The sequence below is a fragment of the Carcharodon carcharias genome, chromosome 16 (assembly GCF_017639515.1).
Source record: "Carcharodon carcharias isolate sCarCar2 chromosome 16, sCarCar2.pri, whole genome shotgun sequence".
Lineage (NCBI taxonomy): Eukaryota > Metazoa > Chordata > Chondrichthyes > Lamniformes > Lamnidae > Carcharodon > Carcharodon carcharias.
The window spans coordinates 28,538,102-28,556,612 of NC_054482.1; the positions used below are offsets into that span (position 1 = coordinate 28,538,102).

At 47.2% G+C, this 18,511-nt stretch overlaps 1 protein-coding gene across 5 annotated transcripts in view; it reads right to left on the reverse strand.

Moving 5' to 3' along the window:
• Window positions 1-18,511, reverse strand: part of LOC121289177 (pre-B-cell leukemia transcription factor 1-like) — a 549,225-nt gene that overhangs the window by 20,448 nt on the left and 510,266 nt on the right. For 2 of the 5 annotated variants that reach the window (XM_041208358.1, XM_041208357.1), the window contains 2 exons: window positions 14,144-14,229; window positions 1,779-1,868 (listed from right to left, as the gene is read on the reverse strand). In XM_041208358.1, coding sequence (XP_041064292.1) covers window positions 1,779-1,868; window positions 14,144-14,229 — 176 coding nt within the window. Of the gene's footprint in view, window positions 1-1,778; window positions 1,869-14,119; window positions 14,230-16,554; window positions 16,642-18,511 lie in introns of all 5 variants that reach the window. The other 3 variants (XM_041208356.1, XM_041208355.1, XM_041208354.1) reach the window with 2 other exon arrangements.

Genomic DNA, 18,511 nt, shown 5'->3' on the forward strand with positions numbered 1-18,511 from the left:
CTTACCCGGCGGTTACATTGTGTGTGTGTTTGTGTAGGCCTGGCCTGCTCTCTCAGCCTGCTGTCACACCCGCTGAGGGGTGGGATGCCTGATCTGAGAAATCAAGTTGGATTGCTGTCCTCTCCGGAACCACGGCTCTGGCTGTCTCTGTCGTATCAATTTTCCCCAGCACCACACAGCTTGTCGCTGTGAATTTACAAGACTACCCAGCACAGACAGTGCAAAGAGAGGGTTGGGAGCAGGGGTGGGGGTGGGAGGCGGTGAGGGTGTGGGAGGGGGGGTGGGGGCTTTCGGCTGTGGTGTTTATTTATAGAATATGCGAGCGCTCGTGGAGAAGGGGAAGGGGTTTGTGTGCAGCGTGGGGATGTAGGGGTGGGGGTGGGGGTGGGGGGGCGGAATGGGATGGGAGGGGGGGAAGGTTGGCCCAGCAGGCTTCAGCTAGCTGGCCTATTGAGACGCTGAATCAAGGCTTCGGCCCTTGCAGTAAACCAGGCGGCACCTGCCTCTCTGTCCGCTCAGCCCGCTCCACCGCTCCTGGTGTGCAAGTGCCCCAATGCTGACTGCCTCTGACAGGTGGGACACATCAGCTGCCTGGCTTCATCTCCCAGCTCGCCTGCCTTACCATCACCCCTCTGACCTCCACCCCAATCTCCCGCTCGGCAGCAGGGCTGTCGGCGAGCTCGCTCTGGCCGCTGGGACCGACCGTCCGACTGAACTGATCTCGGAGATGTGACAAGCGGGACCTCCACGAGGTGCTGTCTCTGCCTCCAGTTCGGAAATAACGAGAAGCGGGAGAGAGAGAGTCGAGAGAGGCAGAGAGGCAGAAGTGAATAATACACTTGATCGAGGACTTTTAAAACTAAAGCGGGGTTTGATAGGATGGATATTAAAAAAATGTTTTTCTTGTAGGGGAGTCCAAAAGTAGGGTTCAAAAGATAAGATAGTGACTAATAAATCTGACTGGGAATTCAGGAGAAACATCTTCACCCAGAGACTGGTTAGAAGGTGAATCTCACCATCACCACCACATGAGGTGACGAACAATTTTTTAAATTCTTTCACAGGATGTGGGTGTCACTGGCTAGGTCAGCATTTATTGCCCATCCCTAGTTGCCCTTGAGAAGGTGGTGGTGAGCTGCCTTCTTGAACTGCTGCAGTCCATGTGGTGTAGGTACACCCACAGTGCTGTTAGGGAGGGAATTCCAGGATTTTGACTCAGTGACAGTGAAGGAACGGCGATGATAGTTTCTAAGTTGATGCCAGGTGGTCTAGTTCTGTTTGCCTTTGTAGCAGTTTGATACAAATAAGCAGCTCGCTAGGCTATTTAAGAGCCAACCACATTTCTGTGGGCCTGGAGTCACATGTAAGCTAGACCAGGTAAGGACAACAGATTTCCTTCTCTAAAGGGGATCAGTGAACCAGATGGGTTTTAATAACAATTGACCATTACAGAGACTAGCTTTTAATTCCCGGTTTATTAATTCATTGAATTTAAATTCCACCAGGTGCCATGGTGAGATTTGAACCCAGGTCCCCAGGATTACATGTCCAGTGATACGACCACTGTGCCACTATCTCCCCTTGGATGTATCTAAGGAGAAGCTAGATAAACACGTGAGGGAGAAAGGAATGGAAAGATATTGAAAGATGAAGGAGGCGGGAAGAACCTTGTGTGGAGTATGAACGCTGGCAGAGAACACTTGGGCCAAATAGCCTGCTTCTGTGCTGTAAATTCTCAGTAATTGCATGTAAGTAGCAGAAGGAGACAGCTTACTTACATTCAGGGCCTGTGGACTGTAGATCCTGCCCGCTCCCAGACCGTCACTGTATCCGCCTGTCTGGTTGATGACATGGCGCAGCGAGTCCACCTGGAAGAGAAACAAAAGGCCCGGGTCACACGTTTTGACCATACCCCATTTCCTGGCACAAGGCCAGGAGATGCCCCTCCTTACTCTGCAAGAGCAGGGGGTGAGGAGGAAGTGGGGGAACTGGCACGACGGGGAATGTTTCATGGGGGGCATAACTTCAAGGTGAGGGGCAGGAGGTTTAAGGGGGATGTGAGGAAAATCTTTTTTACCCAGAAGGTGGTGACGGTCTGGAATGCGCTGCCTGGGAGGGTGGTGGAGGCGGGTTGCCTCACATCCTTTAAAAAGTGCCTGGATGAGCAATTGGCACCTCATAACATTCAAGGTTATGGACCAAGTGCTAGTAAATGGGATTAGGTAGGTAGGTCAGGTGTTTCTCACGTGTCAATGCAGATTCGATGGGCCAAAGGGCCTCTTCTGCACTGTGATTCTGTGATTCTGATTCTGTGATGGACACTGCTTTACAATCTTGCCCCCTCCCCTCCTCTGAGACCTTCAACATGACATGGCTGCGAAATGCGTGCTGCGGACTGACTTGTCCTGCCCGTGCCCCCTCCCCACAAGCCTACACTTCCTGGGGGACCATTCTGGCCAACGTGGTCCTGAGGCCGCGTCAGAACCCTGCTCTCTGCCGAGGCAGCTCGTGACAGAGTCAAGGTTCCCAGGGCTGGCCTCGGTGCCCCCTTTCCTGGGCTCGGGAACGGAGCAACAATCAACCACTCCTCACTCGCCTGTTACGTACCCTCCTGGGGAATGTGAACGAGAGGCAGAAATTTGGAAAGCGCAGTTGGTGGAGTAGTCCAGGGAGACCAAGTGCGGAGCGGGTGCTCGCTTTGGTGATCTGTTCTGTTCCTTCACATGATCCTGGTTGCTTTCCACTTTAATCTGGCATCCTACTTACACTCTGACCTCATGCCTTACAGTAGGACCCAATGGGTGTTCATCTCCAGGGTTAACTCGGGGCCTGTGCTAACAAACACTGGATCTCCTCAGGGTTGTGCACTTTCACCTTTGCCTTTTGCCCTCTGTGTGATTGATTGTCAGTCTGAGCGCAACATAACGATCCTGAAATAAGCTGACGATACGGCACTTATGGTTCTCATGAGGAACAGTGAAGTAAACTACAGGAGAAATTTATAAAATTTCTTCTTTATTTATTCGCTCCTTGGGCGTGAGAATTGTTGGCCAGACCAGCATTTGTTGCCCATCCCTAATTGCTCTTGAGAAGGTGATAGGATGGCGTGATAACAATTCTCTTAAACTGAATGAAAGAACTAGTTATAGATTTTTAGAAATAAGCCAGTTAATGATATTGTTCCTGTGAAGATTAAGGATGTGGACACTGAAATAGTTATAAACTACAAGTATTTGGAAAAATGCACGATAAACTGAATTGGTGGGAATCGTGTACATATGTGGTGGGGACAAGGGACATACACGATTATACTATCTCAGAAAATTAAAATCCTTTCTTGTAGATCCTACAATCATAGAACTCTTCGATACGGCTGTAGTTGAGAGCATTATCTTTTTTGGATGTCTTGCCTGGCAAGACATGTTTTAGGAAAGGAGCCTCTTTAAGGGTACAGCGATTATTGAAACAGGCAGGAAGGGTATTTGATGAGCAGATCTCTCTTGACGAAATCTGCTCTCAAAGAATTTTGATGCAAGGAAAGAGTGTCATGAGCAATAAGAATCACCCCTTGTTTCAGTATTACTGCTGCCTGCATTCAGGGAAAAGGCCACAATCCCTCAGATACAAGACAAATCACTTCCTGAACCCATTTGTGTCCTTCTCCATGGGGACTTTTTGATGTATGGGTGAGAATGTGATATGGTAATTTTCTTTCGTTGTTATTATTTGATGTGGGCATCAGAGGCTAGGCTAGCATTTATTACCCATAATTGCCCTTGAACTGAGTGGTTTGCTGGGCCATTTTCAGGGGGTATTTAAGAGTCACAAGTAGGCCAGACCAGGTAAGTAGAGCAGATTTCCTTCCCTAAGGGGCAATCAACAATGGTCATTTTTAGACTTTTAATTGATTTTTATTCAATTCAATCTGCTTTGGTAGGATTTGAACTCAGGTCCAGAGAGCATTACGCTGGGTCTCTGGATTACCAGTCTAGCAGCAATACCACTACACCACCACCTCCCCATAAACATTGTAATTTTTTTTAATTCATTCATGGGATGTGGGAGTGGCTGGCTGGGCCAGCATTTACTGCCTATACCTAATTGCCCTTGAGAAGGTGGTGGTGAGCTACATTTTTGAACCGCTGCAGTCCATGTGGTGTAAGTACACCCACAGTGCTTTTGCAGGGGTAGATCCAGGATTTTGACCTTACGACATTGAAGGAACAGCGATATATTTCTAAGTCAGGATGGTTAGTGACTTGGAGGGCAACTTCCAGGTGGTGGTGTTCCCATGTGTCTGCTGCCCTTGTCCTTCTAGATGGCAGTGGTCATGGGTTTGGAAGGTGCTGTCTAAGGAGCCTTGGTGAATTGCTGCAGTGCCTCTTGTAGATGGTACACACTGCTGCTACTGTGTGTCGGTGGTGGAGGGAGTGAATGTTTGTGGATGGGGTGCCAATCAAGTGGGCTGCTTTGTCTTGGACGGTGTTAAGTTTCTTGAGTGTTGTTGGAGCTGCACTCATCCAGGCAAGTGGAGAGTATTCCATCACACTCCTGACTATGCCTTGTAGATGGTGGTCAGGCATTGGGGAGTCAGGAGGTGAGTTAATGAATGAGCAATATACCCAAAACAAATTTACATATGGATAATAATAAAATGAATTGTGAAATGAATACCAATCCACTCCAAAAGCTGAAAAGCCCTTTTTGGATACCGTGAAGTCATGAAAGGCGATGTATATATGGAAGTCTTTCACAATGTTCCAATGAAACTCAAGGTGAACCCAGGTGGCAGCACCTGTTCTTGCTACTCTGTGGCCCTCTAGCCTTCATGCTGACTTTAATAACATCGGACCCTAACTACAGCTCCGGCTTTGTTTTGCAGATAGGACTGGCAATAAACGATGGGTAAGCTGCCAGTTGTGGTGTTAGGGGTTGATTGGCGCCTCTGTTGCTAGCAGGGTGCCCTGCACACACGGTGTCAAGCCTTTCACTTCTACCTGAATCCTGGTCTATTTATCGCTCACCCCTTTAGCTCTTCATACCCCTCTCTGCGTCTCGACTAGATAGATATTTTCTACAAGAAAAGCCAAATACAGCTGGTGCTGGAAATCTGAACTAAAAACAGAAAGTGTTAGAAAAACTCAGCAGGCCAGGCAACATCTGTGGAGAGAGGAAGGGAGTTAATGTTTCAAGTCCAATATGACTCCCCTTCAGAACTGTTTTATCTCCTTCAGAGGGTCCTTGGTCTGGAGAGTTCTCTTCCCCAGGCAGCAGTGGAGACTGGGTCATTGAAGATATTCAATGTTGAGATGGACATATTTTTGATAGACAAGGGAGTCAGGGGTTATGGGGGATGTTGGGGTAGGTTGGAACATGGAGTTGAGACCACAGTCAGGTCAACCATGCGTGATCTTATTGAATGGCGGAGCAGGCTTGAAGGGCTGAATGACCCACTCCTGCTCCTAAGTCCTATGTTCCTACATTGGTCTCAAAATTTTAACTCTCTTTCTCTCTTTGCAGATGCTACCTAACCTGCTGAGTCTTCCCAGCACTCTCTGTTTAAATTTCCTATCTTTTCTATTTGATTGCTCACATTCTGCCCCCAACTCTAGCACTGCTACACTTAATGTACATTCTAGTTAAGCATTTTAGATTTCATTCCATGTGTGTGCATGTCTCTGTGTGTGTGTGTGTGCATGCGTGTGTATGTTTGAGTGCATGTGTGTGTACATGTGTCTGTTGTGTGTGTGTGAGAGAGTGTGTGTCTGTCAGTGCGTGTATTTGTGTGTGAGAGAGAGTGTGTGTGTGTGTATGTGCCTGTGATTGCATATGTGTATGTGTATCTGTATGTGTGTGTGTGTATGTGTCTGTGCATTCATGTATATGTGTGTATGCACGTGTGTGTGTATGTGAGTGTGTGTATCTCTCTCTTTGTGTGTATGTGTGCGTGTGTGTGTCTGTGAGAGTGCCTGTGTGTATGTGAGTGTGTACGTGTGTGTTTGTGTGTGTGTGAGTGTATGTGTGCATATGTGCCTGTGAGTGTGTGTGTGTATCTGTGTGTGTGCATGTGTGTGTTTCTGTGAGTGCATGAGTGCATATGTGTCAGTGAGTGTATGCGCATGTGTGTGTGCATGTGCTGTATGTATAAGTGCATATGTGTGTGTGTGTATGTGTGTGGCCTGTGCATATGTATGCATGTGTGTGTGTGTGTGTGTGTGTGTGTGTGTGTGCATATCTATGTGTGAGTGTATATGTGTGCATGTGCGTGTGTACATGTGTGTGTGTGTGTGTCTGTGTATGTAGGTGAATGAGTGTGTGTCTGTGTTTGTATGTGAGAGTGCACCTGTGTGTGTCTATGGATGTGTCTGTAAAAGTGTCTGTGTGTACTTGTGTGTGCGTGCATGTGTGTGTGTTTCTGTGAGTGTGTGTGTGCATGTGAGTGTGTACATGTTGAGTGTGTGTGTATGTGAGTGTGTGTGTGTCTGTGTGTGTGTGTATGTGAGTGTGTATGTGTGTACATGTGTGTATTTGAGTGTGTGTGAGTGATGTGTGCATATACATGCGTGTGTGTGTGTGCGTCTGTATCTGTGTGTATGTGTGCATGTCTGTGAGTGCATATGTGTTTATATGTGTCTGAGTGCATATGTGTGTCTGTGAGTGTGTGTGTGTGTGTATGTTTCTGTATGTGTGTATATGAGCTTGTGAGTGCATGTGTATGTGTGTTTGTGTGGGTGTGTGTGCCTGTCTGTGTATGTGTGTGGTGTGTGCATGTGCACGTGTGTGAATGTATGTGTGTGCACATGTGTGTATGCGTGAGTACGTGTATATATGTTTGTCCGTGTGCATGTGTGTACGTGTGAGTGTATGTATATGTGCGTGTGTGGGTGTGTATGTGTGTGTCTGTAAGTGCATATGTGTGTGTGTCTGTGTATGTGTGTGTGTGCACGCATGTGTATGTGTGTGTGCGTACGTGTCTGTGTGCTTGTCTGCGTGTGGTGTGTGCATGTGCACATGTGTGAATGTGTGTGTGCATGCGCGTGTGTATGTGTGAGTTTATGTGTGTGTAGGTGTGTGTCCAAGTGCATGTGTGTGTGTGTGTGTGTGCGTGCGTGCACATGTGTGTGTGTGATTGTGTGTGTGTATATATAGGTGTGTGTGTGGGTGCATGTGTATGTATGCATGTGTCTATAAGTGGGTATGTGTGTGCGCGTGTGTATGTGCATACATGTGGACGCGTGTTTACATGTGTTTGCATGTGTGTGTGCATGCATATGTGTGCGTATATGCATGTGCATGTGTGAGTGTATACATGCGTGCGTCTGCATATGCATGCATGTGTGCGTATTTGTATGTGTGTGTGTGTGTGTGTGTGGGTGTGCCCGCATGTGGTAAAATGGAATACCATACCTTTAAGAGAATGCACGTGGACTAACCATGTGACAGTACTGACCAGTCACTGTACAGTGCGGGCTCCTGGTTAATTTTAAGTCTAGAGCTGGAGGTGGTTGTGGGAGCACACAAGCATTTAGTGCTCTGACCTCTGTGGCAATAAACAATCACAGTTTGTTCTTATGTTGGTCTCTCTCCATTATTGATAGCAAGCAATAACTAACAAGTGTATATGAAGGCGTGCAATTCGGGTTTACTCGACTAGTGAACTCATAGACTCAAGATATAAAAGTGTGGTTGACCATATTCGAGCACTGCATTCACTTCTGGGCCCTGTGCCTCAGGGCCACATACTGGCCATGGAGGGCGAGCAGTGCAGATTCACCAGGCTGATACCAGACCGAAAAGGATTAAGTTATGAGGACAGGTTACGTAGACTTGGCTTGTATTGCCATGAGTATAGGAGGCTGAGGCGTGACCTAGTTGAGGCGTTTAAAACCTGAAAAGGATTTCTCTGGTGGGGAAGTCAAGAATGCAGAGACATCATCTGGAAATGAAAGCTAGGCAGCTCAGGGGTAATGTCAGGAAGCATTTCTTCACACCATCGCCAGGTAGTGGGAATCTGAAATCCTGGGATCTGAGAGTCAGTTGATGCTTTTGAGAGCTGAGATTGGTAGATTTTTGTGAGCTAAGGGTATCGAGGGATAGGGATCAAAGGCAGGTATATGGAGTTGAAATCAGCTATGATCTAATTGAATGGCTGAGAAGGCCTGAGGGGCTGAATGGCCTCCTCCTGGTGCTAAGGGTTCTTGCTGTGTTCCACGTTAAATTCTTTTCACCCATTCTGATGAATGGCTCTGTAGCCAAGATCTCAATCTCCTCGTTTCTCACTCCACGGATGCGGACTGGGCCAATGATCCGGCACGTTCTGTGATCTTTGCAGGAAACTGCGTCTGGCACTGGGGCGAGTTTAGCTTCAGTGGCCCAGTATGAGGCTGGGTAAGCTGCCCAGGCATATAGGCATAGAACAGGAAAGCTGCTGAAGCCCTTGGCATGGTTACCCTGGCAATGAGGAGGGTGGGGGGTGGGGGAGGGGGGGTGGTGCCAGGGAAAATCAGTGAAGATAAGACGGCAATCGAAGATTCCAGTCATAAGGTCGCTGTGTGGCGAACGGTCAGGCATGGGTCAGTAGAGTTGCCAATCCTCAAGGAATCTATAGTAACAGTCAGTTTGTGTCTGTCTGGACTGTTTTGATTGGTCTGCTTAAGAGGTGCGTCTGTTGGTGGGTTTATGTTGTGACAGTGCCTGGCACACACGGAGACACATGGGGCGCGAGATGCACATGTGACTGCCTCACGCTTAGTAATGGCAGCAGTGGTGGTATGGTGTGGTGGCCAGGCATGGGGTTGTGGGGGGCGGGTGGGGGTCGTTGGTGGAGAACAAAAACGGCAAAAGTTAAGGGAAGCCCAACCACAAAATTAACCTGAAACAAAAACAAAAAGTGCTGGCCAAGCTCAGCAGGTCTGACAGCATCTGTGCAGAGAGAGAAACAGAGTTCTTCAGCTCTGTAGAAGGGTCATACGGACTCGAAACGTTGACTCTGTCTTTCTCCCCACAGATGCTGTCAGACCTGCTGAGTTTTTCCAGCAAATTTTGTTATTGTTTCAGATTTCCAGCATCCGCAGTATTTTGCCTTTAACAAAATTACCCTGGGCTGGAGAGAGTGTGTGTGACACTCATCACCGATACAGAAATCCTATAGATACATATACTGGGAGCATTCAGACCAGGGCAGCATGCACATGGGGCGGGGGGATGAGGCAGCCTCAGTCCCAAGAGGCTCCCCCATCCATGTCACTGCCACCGTTCCCTCTGGCGAGGGAAGCCAGGGGGGCCTGCAGAGGAGTCACCTCAAAGCAGGGGGCACAACACCAGGCTCACAGCTTCCCAGGTGAATCAGGGCCATCGCGGGCATAGCTCCACTGCCAAACTGGGTACGTGCGACCATGCCAATGGATGGGGTCCTGCTACGGGGGTACAGAACATCTCTGCAGCCTCGTGGTGCTTGTCTGATCCCCACTGAATATTAAAATCCTGAAGGATTTCCAGGAAGTAAATTGGGGGGAACGTTTTCAGTGTTGGTTACATAATAACCAGAGGACACAGATCTAAGGGAAAGGAATGGTTTTTGGTTGGGGTGGGGTGGGGGGGTGGTGCAGATGAGGAGAATCTTTTTCAGGCAGTGAGATGTTATGATCTGGAACGCATGGCCTGAAAGAGTGCTGGAATCAGGTTCAATAGGAACGTTCTGAAGAGAACTGATAAATGAGTTGAAAAGGGAACATTTGGAAGGATATGGAGAAAAAGCCTGGGACTTGGGACTAACTGGTGAGCTCTGCCAAAGAGCTGGCACAGGCATGGTGGGCCAAATGGTCTCCTTCTGGGGTTATGCCATTCTATGATGTCTTCTTTTCCTCCGAAAAGGAGCTTAGGAGGAAGCCATTTCAAAGATCAACCATTGGCACAAAGATTCACTCATGTAGAAACAGCAAAAGTCAAAGATAAGGGCCAGGATTTTGCCCGTGTTGGGCAGGCTTGACAGGGGCGGGCGTGAGCGGTCGGGAAGCCAATCACTGCCCGCGATCGGGGCACAACCGCAACTTCACGCTGGCGGGCTGCTTTAGGCCCAGCCAGTGTGAAACGTGTGCTGCAGCACTGCCTGTGAATGTGTGGGGAGGTGGGACCAGGGCGAGCGTGAACTTTGCGCATGCGCGTGGGTGCACGCAGGAAAAGCTCCCTGAGGTAAAGAGCTGCCTCAGGGAGCTGAAGATATAAAAGATTAAAAATAAAAAATTTTACACCCACTGGGCAAGCAGGAAATTCTGGCCCAGGACACTGCTCCAAGCAAAAATTACAGGTGTAAAATCCGTGGAGCATTAGACAAAAGGTGCTGTAATTTTTTTTGTCTAAGTATTGTTTTGTAGGTTATAAAAACACTGGATATGGGGTAACATGTCTGTTTAAACAGGGGGATGATTGGTGATGTGAGGTCACATGATAAGCCTCCCAGAACTGGCTGTGCTAAGTGTGACAGCCCCTCATGATAACATTGACAACATGTGAAACACATTCACCACAACACAGAAGCTTTGAATAGTTACTACACAGTAGTAACCATCGTGTTCATGCCAGTTCTCTATAAGAGAAAATCAGTTAGACCCACTCCCCTACCCTTTCCTCATAACCCTGCAATTCTTTTCTCTTCAGGTGCTCATACAATTCCCTTCTGAGATTGAACCTGCCTCCACCAGCACATTCCAGATCCTAGCCACTCGCTATGTGAAAAATGATTTTCCTCCTGTTGCCTTTCATTCTTATATAATTCACATTAAATTGATGCCCTCTCATTCTCGACCCATTCTCTCTAGTTTCTACTCTGTCAAGGCCCCTCAAGATTTTAAACACTTCTATCCAATCTCATCTGAACATTCTCTTCTTTAAGGAGAGCAGCCACAGATTCCAGCCAGTGACTCACTCCCAGGAATCTGTTATTCTACATATAAATCACCCAAACCCCTATAGCCTGTAAAACAATACTGAGACAAGAAAATTACAGCACTTTTTGTCTAATGCTCCACTGATTTTACACCTGTAATTTTTGCTCGGAGCAGTGTCCTGGGGCAGAATTTCCTGCTTGTCCAGCAGGTGTAAAATTCTTTATTCTTAATTAGATTCAAGTCTGTAACTCACTCCCCAGTTTCTGTTATTCTATATATAGACCACCCAAACCCCTTGGTTAGATTTCAGTCTGTAACTCACTCCCGGGTATCTGTTATTCTATATATAAACCACCCACACCCCTCGATTAGATTCCAGTCTGTAACTCACTCCTGGGTATCTGTTATTCTATATATAAACCACCCAAGCCCCTCAATTGGATCCCAGTCTGTAACTCACTCCTGGGTATCTGTTATTCTATATATAAACCACCCAAACCCTTTGGTTAGATTCCAGTATGTAACTCACTCCTGGGTATCTGTTATTCTATATATAAACTACCCAAACCCATTGATTAGATTCCAGCCTGTAACTCATTCCCCGGTATCTATTATTCTATATATAAACCACCCAAACCCCTTGGTTAGATTCCAGTCTGTAACTCGCTCCCGGGTATCTGTTATTCTATATATAAACCACCCACACCCCTTGGTTAGATTCCAGTCTGTAACTCGCTCCCGGGTATCTGCTATTCTATATATAAACCACCCACACCCCTCGATTAGATTCCAGTCTGTAACTCGCTCCCAGGTATCTGGTTTTCCAAATATAAACCACCTAAGCCCCTCGATTGGATCCCAGTCTGTAACTCACTCCTGGGTATCTGTTATTCTATACATAAACCACCCAAACCTCTTGATTAGATTCCAGTCTGTAACTCACTCCCAGGTATCTGTTATTCTATATATAAACTACCCAAACCCATTGATTAGATTCCAGCCTGTAACTCACTCCCCAGTATCTGTTATTCTATATATAAACCACCCACACCCCTTGGTTAGTTTCCAGTCTGTAACTCGCTCCCGGGTATCTGTTATTCTATATATAAACCACCCACACCCCTCGATTAGATTCCAGTCTGTAACTCACTCCCGGGTATCTGTTATTCTTTATATAAACCACCCAAACCCCTCAATTGGATTCCCGTCTGTAACTCACTCCCAGGTATCTGTTATTCTTTATATAAACCACCCAAACCCCTCAATTGGATTCCACCCGGTATCACACTCCCTGTCTCACTTTTGTATTCCATTCCCTCTGTGACCCTGCACGTCCCTATATCTTCCCTCCTCTAATTCTAACCTCTTGCTCATCCCCGATTTTAATTACTCCACCATTGGTCACCATGCCTTCAGCTGACATGGTCCTGAGCTCTGGAATCCCCCCTGTAAAGCTCTCCACCTCTCTTTGTCTCTCCTCCTTCACATGTTCTACCTGAATACCACCTGAAGTGTCTTTGTGTGAAACACTGTGTGATAACACTTAAAACACTCCTTGGGATATTTTACTACCCTAAAGGTGCTTTAAAATGCAAGTAGTCGTTATCATTGTTGTCAGTCAACCTTCTGGGTGTGCTCCATGTGCAGCATCCAATCTGACGATTGCCTGAGTTGCTTAGCCACTGTTTGAATTGAAAGGAAACAAGTTAAGAGCTCCAGGACAAAGCTTGAGATTTACAATTCTAGAAGGCTGGTGGTGGTTCGCTGGGATGATTCAGTGGAAGATTCCTCGAAACTAGCACATACCTGGCACAAAGGAAGGTGGTTGTGGTTGTTGGAGGTCAATCATCTCAGCTCCAGGGCATCACTTCAGGAGTACCTCAGGGTGGTGTCCCAGGCCCAACCATCTTCAGCTGCTTCATCAATGACCTTCCTTTCAGCATAAGGTCAGAAGTGGGGATGTTCGCTGATGATTGCGCAATGTTCAGCACCATTCCCGACTCCTCATATACTGAAGCACTTCATGTCCAAATGCAGCAAGACCTGGACAATATCCAGGCTCAGGCTGACAAGTGGCAAATAACATTCGCACCACACAAGTGACAGGTAATGACCATCTCCAACAAGAGAGAATCTAACCATCTCCCCTTGATATTCAATGGTGTTACCATCGCTGCCTTCCCCCACTGTCAACATCCCGGGGGTTACCATTAACCAGAAACTGAACTGGTCTAGCCATATAAATGCTGTGGCTACAAGAGCAGGTCAGAGGCTAGGAATCATGTGATGAGTAATTCACCTCCTGACTCCCCAAAGCCTGTCCACCATCTACAAGGAACGAGTCAGGTGTGTGATGGAATACTCTCCACTTGCCCTGGATGAGTGCAGCTCCAACAACACTCAAGAAGCTTGACACCATCCAGGACAAAGCAGCCCGCTTGATTGGCACCACATCCATAAACATTCACTCCCTTCACCACTGACGCACAGTAGCTGCAGTGTGTACCATCTACAAGATGCACTGCAGGAATTCACCAAGGCTCCTTAGACAGTACCTTCCAAACCCACGACCACTACCATCTAGAAGGACAAGGGCAGCAGATAAATGGGAACACCACCACCTGGAAGTTCCTCTCCAAGGCACACACCATCCTGACTTGGAAATATATCACTGTTCCTTCACTGTCGCTGGGCCAAAATCCTGGATCTCCCTCCCTAACAGCACTGTGGGTGTACCTACACCACATGGACTGCAGCGGTTCAAGAAGGCAGCTCACCACCACCTTCTCAAGGGCAATTAAGAGAGGGTTAATCTAGTCAGTGATGTCCACATCCCATCAATTAATTTTACAAAAGCTGCAGGGAAAAGCTGTGAATGTGTTAAACCGAAACTCTTTTGTGATGTAACCCATCTAACCTCCCATCTTCCTCCTTCCTTCCGCCTGCAGGGGACTGGGACAACATTGCCTATGGGTTCCCTTGGGTGCTGACCACTCTGTCTGACATGTGGCCCACATGTGAGGACTTGTGGGCTATTCCACCTTGAGGTGCATTGCAGTCCAGTCTTATCTGACCCTAATGTGGAATCATTGGTCAGGAACAGGACCCCTGAGCTTAATTGTGTTTTCACCCTATTTCTGCCCCTGCCTGTTTTACCCCAACTTCCCATTGATGATGTCAGTTCCAAAATATTTCAACACGTTCATTTCATTGCAGTTTCTACAGTGTCCTACCTGTAACTGCACATTAGCTCCGACCTGGGCTGCCTGGTACGAATCTCCATTCAGCGCCTGCATGCTCATGTACAGATCTCCGCCGCTTGTCATGTTATACGAAGCAGAGCCTGCAAAATATAAAGGGTGGTCCATGTGTGAGCAGACTGGAGCTGTTCACTCTCTCTCCCTCTCTCAGACCATTAGCTGCCTCACATAAGGACATGAGGAATCGGGACTGTGAGCCTGCTCCACCCTTCAATTTGAGCAGGGCAGACCTCAACTCTGCCTTCCCGCGCCACCCCAGCATCCTTTACTTCTCTTAGTGTGCAAAAACATGGCAACCTTTGCCTGGGATATTCGCAACACATGACCATCTGTAGTTGTCTGGGATAGAGAATATCAAAGATTCACAGCCTCTGAGAGGATTATCCTTTCAGCTCCACCCTGAATGGGCAGCTCCTTATCCTGAGACTGAGGCCCCATATTCTAGACTCCCCAGTCAGGGGAAACATCCTCCCAGCATCTACCCTGTTAAGCCCTTTAATATTTTCATCTACTCCAATGAGATTGCCTTGCATTCTTCCAAATTCTAGGGAATATAGGCCTAGCCTCCTCAATCTCTCTTTATAGGATAATCCCTCCTTCTCAGGAATCAGTCTACTGAACCTTTGCTGCACTCCGTCTAGGGCCGGTATTTCCTTCCTTATGTTAGGAGGTCAAAACTGTGCACAATATTCCAGGTGTCATTTTACCTGTATAATTGTAGTGAGAGTTCTTCGCTCTTATACTACAGCACCTTTGTAATGAAGGATAATATGCCATTTGTTTTCTGAATTGCCTGTTGTACTGACGTGTTAATTTTCTGTGAGCCATGCACAAGGACTCATTGAATACCAACATTTCCCAGTGGGTCAGTCAGTCCCAGGACATCACTGCAGGAGCTCCTCAGTGTAGTGTCCTCGGCCCACCCATCTTCAGCTGTTTCATCAATGACCTTCCCTCCATCATAAGGTCAGAAGTGGGGATGTTCGCTGATGATTGCACAACTTTCAGCACATTCTCGACTCCTCAGATATTGAAGTAGTCCATGTCGAAATGCAGCGAGACCTGGACAATATCCAGGCTTGGGCTGATAATTGGCAAGTAACATTCACACCGCACAAGTGTCAGGCAATGACTATCTCCAACAAGAGAGAATTTAACCATCGCCCCTTGACAATCAGTGGCATTATCATCACTGATTTCCCCCACTGTCAACATTCTGGGGGGGTTACCATTGACTAGAAACTGAACTGGACTAGCTATATAAATATTGTGGCTACAAGAGCAGGTCAGAGACTAGGAATCCTGCGACGGGTAACTCACCTTCTGATTTCCCAAAGCCTGTTCACCATCTGAAAGGCACAAGTCAGGAATGTGATAGAATATATTTATTGCCCATCCCTAATTGTCCTTGAGAAGGTGATGGTGAGCTGTCTTCTTGAACTGCTGCAGTCCATGTGGTGTAGGTACACCCACAGTGCTGTTAGAGAGGATTTTGACCCAGCAACAGTGAAGGAATGGCAATATATTTCCAATTCAGGATGGTGAGTGATTTGGAGGGGAACTTGCAGGTGTTGGTGTTCCCATCTATCTGCTGCCCTGTCCTTCTACGTGGTAGAGGAAGGGGGTTTGGAAGGTGCTGTCTAAGGAGTCTTGGTGAATTTGTGCAGTGCATCTTGTAGATGGTAGACACTGCTGCCACTGTGCACCAGTGGTGGAGGGAGTGAATGTTTAAGGTAGTGGATGGGGTGCCAATCAAGCGGGCTGCTTTGTCCTGGATGGTGTTGAGCTTCTTGAGTATTGTTGGAGCTGCACTCATCCAGGCAAGTGGAGAGTATTCCATCACACCACTGACCTGTGCCTTGTACATGGGGTGTGGAAGGGGATTAAATGGGTGGATAGAGTCTATGATAGGGTAGAGTGTACATGGGGTGTGGAAGGGGATTAAATGGGTGGGTAGAGTCTATGATATGGTAGAGTGTACATGGGGTGTGGAAGGGGATTAAATGGGTGAGTAGAGTCTATGATAGGGTAGAGTGTACATGGGGTGTGGAAGGGGATTAAATGGGTGGGTAGAGTCTATGATAGGGTAGAGTGTACATGGGGTGTGGAAGGGGATTAAATGGGTGGGTAGAGTCTATGATACAGTACTGTGTATATGGGGTGTGATGAAGTGAGCTGAGTAACCCTGTTCATTTCTAGGCTCAAGTTCTTAGTAAACCTCACTTGAGCACAGTTGCATTCAGCCGATAGCATTTGATTTGACTTACGTACATCAACACATCTCTAAACAAGGCAAACCAATAAAATAGCTCCGAAGCTCAGCAATGGTGCAATGGCTAGGGCTCCTTGCAGCGCAGTTGCAATGTCCCCCACCCACCCCCACAGTAAAACAGCCCTCCAACACTCACTGTCTAAGCTCGTACACAAAGACCGGCCGGTAGGTCGCGGTGCTGGAGGGCTGCTGGCTCCCATGGATCTGTAGCATGATTCCGTACCTTCAGAGAGAGAGAGAGAGAGAGAGGACGGGAGGAAATTAACAAAAGGTGCAGAGGTATTCATTGAAAACATATTTTGTCATGAAAAATTAACATTAAATATGAAGGACAAAACTGGGGGAAATGTTGTAATCCAAACTTTCAATGAATGACAGAGGCCTACAAACTCATGGAGATCCCACCATCATCTCACACGATCATTCAAAGCCATTCAGGACCTCAGCACACATACAGTCAGTCATTGTGTGCCCTGTCACTAAATGCTGGTCAACCAAAAAAGTCGTCAACTGCTCGTTCATCACTTTGCCGAATGTGGAATATAGTTGAGTGCACAATGGTTGCCGCAGTGTTTACTGGCGCCACAGCAATTACTGTGCTTCAAGTCACACATTCTCTGTGTGATGTCTTCCCCAGAGGTGTGACAAAGTACTGAGTGGGCCCTACCAAACTTTACTCACTTTAGTCTCCCTTCTCATCCATTCTGAGTGCAGTTTGAGCCAATCTGCCCAAGTGCAAAATTTCTGAAACTTTCAGTTGATTGTGAGTTACATGTGATGGAGAGAAGGGGAGACAGGAAGGTACCTCAAAGGAACTGAGGTGCAGATAGGCCACCTACAGTTAGAGATGCATACACTGGAAAGATACAAATACTGTACCATAATGAGAGATGACACATACATTAATCATATATAAAGAGGCTAAGCTAGACTGATGTACACTGAAATAGTAGGGATACAGTACCACATAGAGATAGAGAGAGAGAATGAGGGGTAACTGAGAGATCACTGTGACTTTGCCCTGATACTGGGGCCCTGTTGATGTTGCCTCTTGCTCCTTCTGGACTGCCACAATGGACATAATCAATTTCAGTCAAACTGCAGTCCAGACCTGGATAACACAGGCCACTGCTGCGTTATCTGCACAGACATCTTCATTATTCCTCCATGGACATCATGAATCTGCATGCTCCTGTCTTTAAAACTGCAGCCTCCATGAATTGTAAGAGGCTTTGACTCCATCAGTGCAGATAATGTGTGACCACCAGCTCAAAAGTCTAGCCTGCTAGCCCTCCCATGATGCATGCACTGCATTCCTCCATTGTCATGACCCTGGAACACAACTGGAGCTTTGGCTCCTGACACACGTGCATTGTCTGTACACAGCTACTTGTGCAATCTTCAATGAGAGCCATCAACAAGTACATCACAGGAAGAGCCACATCATGATTTTTTCCCCTTTATTCTTTCATGGGACATTGCCACCAAGGCCAGCATTTGTTGCTCACCCTTAATGCCCTTGAACTAAGTGGCTTGCTCAGCCATTTCAGGGGACAGTTCTGAGTCAACCATATTGCAGTGGGTCTGGAGCAATATGTAGGCCAGACCAGACTGGTTAAAGATGCAGAAAGTGAACCAGATGAATCAATAATAGTTTCATGGTCACTGTGTCTAGCTTTATATTCCACATTTATTATTTGAACTCAAATTCCACCAGCTGCCACAGCAGGATTTGAACCCATGTCCCCAGAGCACTAGCTTGGACCTCTAGATTACTAGTGCAGTGACATTACCACTACACCACCATCTCCTCTCTCACTGCATTAGCATGAAAGCTGAACTCTAGCCCAGTTAAATCCTCCGACTGAGAAAGGCTGCATACTGCATACATGTCGCTATGAGGCCCTCAAGAATATTTACAATCTAAACACATCAGACACTGAGCACCAGGACCATCCATCCGGATCTGGTGCGTTGAGAAGACTAATGGCATTGTCTTTGGTCCCTGCACAAACACTGTTTGCTGGCCATGGATTCCAACACCACCCTGGCCACTGCCTTAGGGGCCTGAGCTAGTTTGTTTGTAACCTCAG